The sequence below is a fragment of the Tyto alba genome, unplaced genomic scaffold (assembly GCF_018691265.1).
Source record: "Tyto alba isolate M040663 unplaced genomic scaffold, T.alba_DEE_v4.0 Super-Scaffold_46, whole genome shotgun sequence".
Classification (NCBI taxonomy): Eukaryota; Metazoa; Chordata; class Aves; order Strigiformes; family Tytonidae; genus Tyto; species Tyto alba.
In genome coordinates, this window is record NW_024881322.1 from 4,170,836 (window position 1) to 4,182,081 (window position 11,246).

Genomic DNA, 11,246 nt, shown 5'->3' on the forward strand with positions numbered 1-11,246 from the left:
GACTGATCTTTGTACAGAAAGTCTGCTTCTTTAGAAGCTATTTGTAATATTGAGTAAGTTTATTCAGGTTTTATACATTTGTCATTGCAATGTTTACTATAACTACTGAACATTATAGTTACCTTCTACTAGAAGTCACTTAAGTAAAAAAAAAAAACAAACAAAAAACAAAAAAAATTAAAAAAAAAAAAAAACAAACAAAAAAAAACACAAAAAAACACACCAAAAAAAAAAAAACCAAAAAAAAAAACAACCACCACCAAAACAAAACAAAACAAAACTTTTATGGAGATGACAGAAATGTTTATATGTTTATTTTGCCACTGCAGAGGTATCAGACTATGGATAAATGAAGGATGGAAATGGACCCCAATTCCCAGCATCACGGGCAATTATTCTAACCGCTATCTTAAGACATTAAAGAGAGTGTCATCACCACTGCTGCTACAATCTCTTCAGAGCAGATTTGTGGAAGAAAGCCCGATTCATAGAAACCTGTTGAATACAAGCCTTCAAAGAGACTCGACATATCAGCACTTCAATATCAAGCTCTTGTAGGCAGAGTTAAATAGGAAAATCTAATGTCAAGAGCATGAGCATCTCTGCGCTCTGGGCATTTTCAGGGCTAGGCAGTAACTGGGCAATATCTGAAGACTGCTGTTTTGAACTCAGACACAAACCCCCATCATGAACTCCTTTATTTGGATTGGAATTTAGGGGTAGAAGCTTCACTGGGCTCAGGTGTAGGTACAGGCTGATAACTCAGGAGGGTAACAGTGGTAAGCATGCTTGTTACAAGTTGACATTTAAGATCCTATTCACAGCATAGGGTATGGAAAACAGAATGAACGTTCATATTTATAGCATAGCTTCACATAATTGAAGAACCAAAACACAGTTTTAAGAGTAAAAATTCCCATGACAAGTCAAACACTGCAGAAAATGAGACTATTAGAAATAGTGATGAAAAATTACATACTACAGTTTAAAAGGATAAAAGGTGGTATCATACTACTGAATTGTCTGAATGGTGCCTGTTATATTAATACACTTGTGCTTCAAAGGGAGAACAATAAAAGTATTTCCACACATGTATGAGCTAAAAAGCTTTAAAAATTTGCAACCCTTGTATAAAAAGTCAGTAGCATGACACCATAATTGTGGTAATGATTTCAGCATTTCTGTGTAACACAAGTGTTTTTATACTCCCATGTGCAAAGACTACTGGCAAATCTGGAAGATGCTCAAACTGGACCAGTTGTAAAATTTGAAGAGGATGGGTAAAAAACAAAGATTACTTTCATAGATACTCAATTTTTGGCTGATTGAACTGTTCTTCCATTCCTCAACTTCTAATGAAAAAGGTCTTGAATAAACTTGTGTACTGACCTCTCTAATTTTCAGAGGCACCATCGTCTGTTAATTCAGCTATTTTTTTTTTTTCTTTGTAAAGTGGAATTGATTTTTTCCTTGCAGAAGGCCGAGGAAGAGATCATCTGCAACCAATGCTAACATTTTCAAAATTAACTGGCAGAACTGGGTTTTCTCGTTGTTCTAAAGCACTACAAATCCAATTCAAATTACTATTAGAACACGTAGAGAATTAGGAGAAATCTTTCCCTTCTCCAATCCTTCCAAAAAAGAGCATAAATAGCAAATGGCATTTAGCAAATTATTTTCATAATTAGCTTATCTGTCTGATGAAACAGTCTGTTCCATATATGTTATTTTATTTGACTAAGACATGATCATCAGTAACTAGTCCTATATTTGGAAGTGATTCTTATTTTCACTCAATCTGGCAACAAGTACTTATTTTTCCCTGAAGACAATAGCATGGGTTTTGCTGGTTGGATAAAACTATTAAAATACAAACAGTTGTATTTTTTAGTAACTACTACATCTCAATTTTCAGTATGGATATTTTAACAAAAACCACCACCACTGAAAGGTCTTACTGAACACATGCCACTGCCTTTATTCCAAAATAGCCCGTTTTACTCCAACTCCTCAATTCTGCATTTAGAAATGCATTCTTTCTCCTTTGGCTTCTGTTGCCTAGCCACATTTCAGAAGTTACTGAATCTACATTAAAAACACAAACAAAGCCAACATTTTCTGTGTGAATTTCAATACTACTACTCCAGAGAATAATTAGCCAGGACAAAAATCAATATTAATTAGTTAAGTAGAAGGAAGTTTTTATAAGACATGTTCTCAAAATCACTGGACATATCAAAGTCTATACAGCACATATAACTTATGTACATGTTTCACTGCAATGTTATGGAGGGGTTTTTGTATATAAATACTAAAGTCAATTTGCTCCTGGTATCTAAGAAATCCTTCATATCTTATGATAGACTATCTTTTTCTAAGGGTTTAGCTGTACAATGTGTAATTTGTACTTTATTTATAAAAATGAACATCTTAGTACAGCTTTACACATGAACGCAAAGCTTGAGCATCCGGTTTATAACTAAGCAGTACACCGTTGCTTTAGATCCCACCAGATGTGGGCTGCCAAATTCGCCATGGGCTGAACATAAGTAATCTGAGTATTTGCTTGCAAGATACACGAAATGAAACTGCCTGGCTGTATTTATCATAATGAAATCTTGCTCCACAACAGTAGTTTGAAATATTATGAAAACAGTTTTCGCATTAACACAGCGAGATGACTAAGAAACAACGATATACTTAAGTTACTAATATATCAGCTAAACTGTAACTGAAGACTATCTTGACAGCTTCCTCTCTGTAGTTTTACTTGGATAAATTATTCTTTGCTTCATGCAGCAGTTTACTGGTGAATGCATTAGAAATTTTGCATAAAGTGATCCAGAATAGAACATAAATTATATATCATAAATATTAGCCGGCACAGATTTACTGAGAAGTCATCAGGATCACAGATTTCCACCCTTCATTATAGTCCCATCACATCATAACTTCACTTCTGAACACAAGGCTCCAAGACCTGTAGCACAGCATCCTCAATTTGATGCATTACAAGTATTTTCTTGTCAATAAACTAATCAGATTGAGGGAGAAAAGGCAAAAATCAAAGGATAGCATACTACATAAATATCAGACTCCCCTTTCATTAAAAATAAATTTTACTACCTGCATACAAATTGCCACAGAACATAAAAAATAAAATCTTTGCTAACATGACATGAATATCGTCATGACTGACACTTTCTAAAAGTATTCTACAACCAATTCCTTGCACTTGCCCCTTCTAAAAAGTATAAAAAGCTGTGTTCTGATAATTTTTCAAATTTGACTTAGTTTTTCCAGCAGTGTGAGATACACAGCACAGCAGGGAGAAGGCAGAGAAGTGTGGCTACTAACAAGTGCACAGGAGGAGAGCAGTACAGCAATACACAAGGTATTCGCATCAATTCCTTCTGTTCTGCTTCAAAAAAACATTTGAAGGTGAAAAGTAGGGCACACAATTCTTCTAAAAATGCACTGGCAATGATACTTGATGAATTTCAATCAGATGAGTTTCTCTCGCATGGAAGGTGAAGATAAGTGAGCTAGCCCCAGTTGAGCTAACCTAAACCAGCTAACACACATGAGGGGCAGGTCCCACCACCCTCCCCCAGAACTCCAGACCCAGCCGCATGCTCCCTTCACCTCCTTCCCACCAGCTCTGCCACTCAATGCAAAGGGAACCAACAGCCCTGCTAACCTGGCACAAATTAAGCCTGCAGAAAAAAAAAAAAAAAAAAAAAAATCACAATTTCCAGTCAAGTTAGCTGGTAAAATCAGTTTACCAAGTGGTCAATCATGCAACAGAACGCAGCACATGAGAAGCGGTAGCTCTGCACTGATGGAAAATGGAAGGGGAAGACCCTCTTATGCTGGAAGCAGCCAAGTGTTACACTTTCAGCTTTCTTCACCCTTACAGCTTCAAGCTCTTTCTATATCGAACTATGACTCTTCTAAAGTGTTGCAATACAACATTAAAAAGGGAGATTTTCAAAACAAAACAGTGAGTGAAAAGCTTTTGTAGGACTTATTGCTTTTCACTCCTGTCAAATTGGCTATAATCTGATTTTGAGCATACTGAAACTCCAAAATGCTGTCAGGTATGCTAAATGATTCAATACCATTATATGGTTTGCAAATATTTTACCACTTTTTTTTTTTCCCAAGTCTATCAAATCTTACTATTCAGCATTTTTATAGTGTAAAAGGTTACTGTACATACCCACTGGTCATTATGCTTACATTAGTCGCTCAGTTTGTGATTAAAGCATTATACACATGCAGAAACATCAAAACTAGCTCCACACAGGCCAGACGGGGTCATTGGGGCTACTTTAGCTATGCTCCAGCACCAGGTAAACATGGCTGAAGCTTTGAAAGACCAAACACACTCCAGCAACACCATATGCAAGTAAGAAGCCCTTGCAAATGCCTGATGCAAAAAAAAAAAAAAAAAAAAAAAAATTTGGGATAATGCCAACAGAGACAAAGTGGGTCTAAAAGCAGTATCATCATCTCAGGAAAACGGAAGGTAAATATGATAAATGCTTTGTTTCCTTTAATAATCAAAAATGTATGATTAGATAATGAATACATATATTCATTATTATTGTACCATATTGGCAGAAGATATCCAGGTCTGAACTGTGCAAGAAAGCCAGCATCTAACTACTAAAGCAATGGGTGTTACCCAAGCGGTTTGCCTCTGCAGCTTCCAAGGCAGCAGCAAGTTGGATTTGGACTACAAACTATCAGTTGGATAGCACTAAGCTACAGTAACCATAATATTCTTGTTAGTCATGTCTTATGAGGAACATCTTGCCCCCGTTCTCTTGGTGTTGCTGGGACAACAGACTGCAATGCTAAAATAATTGTGAGAGTACCTACAATATTATTTGTGTATTACAGGACCGTTCTAAAGACCTGTGCTCAAATGAGCTGGACAATCCAAATCTTACAATCTGAATTTGACCATTTCTCATCCCCAGAAGGATCCGCAGACGTTTCCATGCAGCTACAAAATCACTTACAGAATAAGCAACTACAATAATAAAAACCATCAAGAGTGTCAATGTCTTCCAGAATTACTGTAGCCTACAGAGCACTTAATACTTTGTAGAGATGACAAGTAGTTAAAATAGAACTTGCTCTCCTCTGAAACAATAAAATAATCTGAAAAACTGTAATTAAACTTTATCACCCAAGAAAGAGGTGATTTTTATTTATTTAGCGATCCAATCTCTGTTGATGCTGATAGAGCAAAAGGAAAACCATTACCAGAAGCACGCTTTATTCCTTCTCATCTGTAGCTATCCCTCTTTTGAATACTGCTGGAGTTTGCTGGATTACACCTCTGCTCTAGACAGAACTCACCCTGACCTAAAATACATCCATCTGATTTACGTAATGAACCATGTGCAACAACACTCCTCTCCCTTTCCTCAGACTAGAACAAATTTTAATTAAGTGTGAAAAAAACATGGGAAGCTACAAGCAACTGAACTTCTCATTATCTAACTCACTCAGCTTTTTAAAAAGCCCTGGGAACATATGATCATTGCCTAATATTCCTCTTGCATCATTTTAACTACAGCCTTAAACACAAAAGGAAACGAGAGATCTAAATTAACTAGTCTCTTCTCAAGTGTGAAAACTTTTAAGTAGCATCACAAAGGGGAGATTAATCCCTTAACTAGCTGAAACAGTTACGTTTTCACAAAGCAAGCTATTTCATGATATTTATTAAGCATATAACTTATAAAAGACTTGCCCTGAATATTTCAGCTCTTTGTAGCAAGAAAATGTAAAAGTCTTTTCCTTTATATACTCATTCTAATATTATTCATAAGACACCAGAAAAGCCATGTTTGTGGCAAAGGTCTTTGGCCAAAAAGCCCAGCATATACATCGATCACTTTCTTGTAATATTTTGTGCAAATAATCTTCCACAAATGAAATCAGGTGTGGGGTTTTTTTAAATATTATAATGAATGCAAGTGTACCTGAACATGCACAGAGTATAAGCAGGGCAATCCTTTTTAATTTGGCATTTTTGTAAATTGAATTGGTTTTCATGTGGTCAGATGCTCACAAAGGGGCAGCTCTATGTAGCTGCACTGGAGAAAGCATGACCTCCTTTCTCACAGGCAACTAACTTTTAGACTGGTTCAGCTATAATGTAATTTCTTCCTAACTGGCAAAAAAAAAAAATCTTTGCCACTGTCAGTCTTTATTATTGCAATATTAATAGCCCTATTCAGCCAACAGATGAGTGAGTTCACAGCACTTCACCACTATTTCAGGTTATATATACACCTTGCACATTACTAGCATCAAAGTATAACTGATGTAATTTCTCTTCTTTTGAAAATGTCTACTTCTGAATCTATACATACTTCTTGTCTACAAGTATGACCTCATCTTCGCATGAAAGTTTATATTGAAAGGTTAAAAAAGGCTTGCACAAACTGATTTCTCAGTTTTGTAATTATAGGATTAGTGATAAATTTCCTAAATGTAGAATCTTAAAAGAATATCTAAGATACCTTTAAAGCCCTCCTTCCCCTAAATGAAGTCTCTAATATTTTTAAATTTTTTCACAGTCTTTGCATTTAAGATACACAACTTAGTCATATTTAGAAACCTTACATAGTCTTATCTGACCTTTTTACCCACAGTTAGAAATGGAAAATCCAGACTCTTCAAGGTCATTATCTTATTGGCAACTTGTAGTAAATTTTGGTATGTTATTCTGTAGCTATTGTACTGACAGTACTTTAGAGATTTTGTATTGCATTACAAAGCAATGAAAACTGTGCTACTAAAAAAAGTTAGAATACAAGCACTGCAATCTGTCAAATAGGAGAAGTTCTAGTATCCAGTAACTGAGACAGTATACTAGGGAATAAGTAAGCAAAAACTAAACCACTGATGTGTATTTAAATATTCTCAGAAATGGAATTTAACTAATTTAATTAGCATCCTTAAACATCAGCTAGAAGAAATTAATTTTTTCTAGTTTTTCTACTGTTCACATCAATCCATTCTGTATTAGCCAGACTCTTCTGTGAACCCAATCAACCATTTTCTTCTAGTACTATTCAGAAGCTTACCTACTTAATTGCTTACAAAGTCCTCTAAGAAACGTTTTATGTGATGCCACCATTCTTACATTTATCATTAAGAGGTCCTCTGTGCACTTTGTTAACTACGTAACTCAATTTGAACCATCTGGTCATAATACTCCTCATGTCCACCCACCACTCCCACCCTTAAATCCCCATACACCTTTCTTCCAAGCATCTTCAGTTAGGCAGTGATATCAAAACTTCATTGTTTGCTGTTACTTCAAAATTTGACTGCTACTCCATTTTTTCAATAAATATTTCACAGAAGGCACTGTATAGAATATATTTAACAAATGCACTTTTCCATCTAGTTTTGGAGGCCACTGCAATCAGTTACACTCATGCTTCAGGAAATTCTTCAAAATAATAAAAAAAAAAAAAAAAACAAAACACAGAACACAAAAGAACTCAGGAGTTAGCATCTCTAGTTTGCCACTAACAAAATCAGAACCAACTCATCTAAAACATTTGACTCTAAATAGAAAGCATTTTGTCAAGCATCACTGTAGCATCAGCATGTATTTGCAAAACCACAAATAGCATAGACAGCTAAAATTCCTAATTATAGCACACTTGAGAAAGTACTTTCAAGTCCAGAAATCCCACAGTAAAATACCTATTCAAAATTAGAAGCTATGAAGTGGCATTCAAATGTTTAAGCAAAGACCGTAAGATCTACTGGCTAAAAATAATGCAAGAATTTTAGTTCAATCATGTGCAGGAATACCTTGTCAGCATACAAAACTAGCTGATTGCTTACCTCAGGTAAGTTAGCAAAAAACAGCCACTACTATAACTGTAGCACACACAACCATGTAGCGAGTCCTAACGCATGTTAAAACAGTAAAAGTATCAGACACCGGGCACACAGGAACATGTTGACTACAAGACATGTTGACTACAATAAGCAATCTTTGAAGCACCATTTAGAATTATATGTACCTAAACTTGTTAGAGAAGCAAGCTCTACCTTAACTAACAGATACAAGCAATCTGTATGACTACAGGATATTATTCAGTGACTCTATCAACATTTACAGCTATTTTAAAAAAACCCTCTAAGTTACTTCTAATAGCACGTGCAGTAGACCTCACAGAGAATTATCTGTAGTAGCCTGCCTAGCACACTCCAGCTAGAAACATGAAGACTAGTTTGCACATTACTATTTCTCTTACGTTTTAAACAATCAGAAGCAACTGGGAACTCATCCCCTACTTTCAGTTCTCAGACAAGCAAAGGGCAGAGAAGGGGAAGAGGGAGTTAAAGCCTTCCTTTATTTCCTGTCTCCTTTGATAGCCAAGTTAGTACTTGCTAAAGATGGATTGTTACCACCTTGCAGAAGAGCATGTAAGCAGCCGGGGCTCACAATGTCATTCTTACATGGCTAACCCGAGTCAATAAAATCACTGAGTGGCAACTGGGGTTTTCTGAAGGGAGGGTGATATTAAAAACAAATTAAAAAAGGGCACTTTCCTGAAAAGCCGACGGGTCCTCTAACAAAGCAAGTACAAATCTATACATTGCATTCACATTATTAATAGGAAACAATTAAAAACGTATACAATTGCATGAATTCATATAAAAAGAACTTTTAAGCATTTTTGAGAATGTTTGAGTATCTTCTTCAAACAGAGCTGCTCCAGCATTAATTCATCCATAACTCATCCAGGTTATAATACTACTGCTTGCCAATTAGCTGGCTTCCACATATGGCATTATGTTGAAACAGAAAACAGAGTGGTACAACATCACAGTACTTAAGTTTAGATTACCGGTTGAATTCAAAGAGGACATACCGACTGCTGGTGCATCATATTCATCCCCAAGCAAAATTTCAGGAGCAGAATACGCAAGAGATCCACAGCTTGTGGTGAGCTTCTTTCCAGGCTGAAATTTGTTGCTGAAGCCAAAATCAGTCAGTTTCACAAGTCCTTGTTTTTCAAAGAATACAACATTCTCTGGTTTTAAGTCTCTATGAACTACATGCAGTTTATGGCAGTAGGATATAGCATGAACTATTTGAGCAAAATATTTTTTTGCCAGATCCTCATTCAGACCTTCTTCATGTTTCATGATGTAATCAAACATATCTCCTCCGTCACCTAGCTCTAAGATAAGATAGAGCTTAGTCTGGGTGTCAATCACTTCATAGAGCCGTACTATATTGGGATGCTGCACTAGTTTCATGCATCTAACTTCTTGAAAAAGATGTCCAGTGGCTAGAGTGTCCAGTTTGGTCTTGTCGATTACTTTCACTGCTACTTTTTCACCTGTAAAGACATGCCGAGCAAGTTTGACCACAGCAAAATGGCCTCTGCCCAAAGTTTTATCCAAGTCATACAATCCTGCAATTTTTCCATCATATCCTCGTTTGAAGCCTGCCATTCTGTTTCAGAAGATGGAATAATATTTAAGCTCTTTGGATACGTGGTCTTTTCATATAAGAGTATCTGATGCAAATAAGTAGTCCATTGTCACTGACAAACATACCTAAAAATAAAGAGACAAGATTATATATTTGTATAAAAATAAAATTATTACCTTGTAATTCTCCTAGAGTTACATTGGCACATTATTACATATTACTTATGAAATTCTTCAGGGGTTTTTGCAAAGGGTTTGATAAGCCACACTATACTAACCAACAGATTTCTGAAATCACATTATCAATATGCTTCAAGAAAGTGAATCTCAACAGCACAATAACTAAGATTTCTCTGAAAATCTGTGGTGTTCATGTTCTTGAGTTAGAAACCTTGCAAGCAACACCTGAAGTCAGTGTTGTAAGGACTATTAGAATTGGCAAAGCTAACTACATTAGACATCAGCTGGGCAGCACGGAATAATGAGAGGAACATGCTTGATTTATCTTATTTTTTGCATATTTCTTCATGTTGCAGCATGAAACAGCTTTAATACAAAGTTCTGATGGCATGACTTTGGACTTTTACCTTCTCCCTTTTAACAGCTTCCTGTTTAGCAAAGCTCAGACTGACATACAAAACTTAATTTTGTTACTCTAATTAGTTTGAGCATTATCAGTCAATACTGTAATTACAACAAATGAACAAAGCTTTACAGGCTGAAATGAAACATTTGGGTTGGATGTACTCTTAGTGCTAAATAAAATGTCTTGTTAAATATTTTGACTGGAGTTATAAAAACTGGTGATAAGAAGTTTGCATGTAGGCTGCATATGTTCAGCAGTCCTGGGAATGAGTCAGGAGAAGGGGAAGAAGAGTGGGAAGGAAGGGGAGAGAACTCAAGAGTTCAGTTTATTTGTGCTGAACTCCTTCTTACCAGTTAATTTGGTATTTGAGCAAACAAGATCCAACTTATAAAACATTCATATTCAAACTTGGTTTTGAAGGCCTTATGTCCCACTGCCATTTTTTTCACACACAAAACCTCCCAAAAACTTTTCCTGCATCTTTAACTTAGATTGAGGCTTAAATAAAAATCTGTAGCTAGCAAAAAGCTAACGATTTCTCCCACTTTGAGTGCAAAGTAGCTAGAAATATGAAAATTAGATGGCTTATTGCCAACTCAATAAAATACAGAAAACATAGCTCTTTAGAATATTTTCACTGTTTCAAAACTGAACTTCAAAAAGAAAATCTCTGAAAAGGAAGCTGGCAAACAAACAGCCCCTTGCATTACTTATTCTCGAGTTGAAATGTAAGCATTAGATTAAAAACACTCCCTGCTAAACAAGTTATTTCACAAGCAGTGAAACTAATGAACCTGGTTTCATATGGATTCAATTACAAGGTTGGGGGTCCTATGAGGATTCTCTGATGTTTAACAAGCTCACCTTACTGCTTCTCTCAGCTGGAGCCATGGTACAAACCTCTTCTTTATCCAGCTGTCTACTTCCACAAAGTCTGTGGGAATTCAGTTTGAGACCTCCAGCCCTGTAAAATTTGAATGAAATCAATCAACTTCTGAAACCTCATAACTTAGACAAGGATCAGGGTAAGTGTAACAATCATATAAACATTGGGGGCTGTTGGTTTTTTTTTTTGTTTGTTTGTTTTTCTTTAAAGATAATAATCAAGCTTTAAAAAATTTAATTGGGTTTTGTGTTACTGTACCCTTTCATTCTGCTACTAAACACT

The 11,246-nt window shown here is 35.8% G+C and overlaps 1 protein-coding gene across 1 annotated transcript in view; it reads right to left on the reverse strand.

The window, feature by feature from the left end:
- SNRK (SNF related kinase) overlaps nt 1-11,041 on the reverse strand; it is a 29,626-nt gene extending 18,585 nt beyond the window's left edge. The window contains exons 1-2 of the mRNA XM_042806490.1: nt 10,943-11,041; nt 8,925-9,618 (exon numbers count right to left, since the gene is read on the reverse strand). Coding sequence (XP_042662424.1) covers nt 8,925-9,513 — 589 coding nt within the window. The 5' untranslated portion in view covers nt 9,514-9,618; nt 10,943-11,041. The remainder of the gene's footprint in view (nt 1-8,924; nt 9,619-10,942) is intronic.
- Nucleotides 11,042-11,246: the final 205 nt, after the last annotated feature.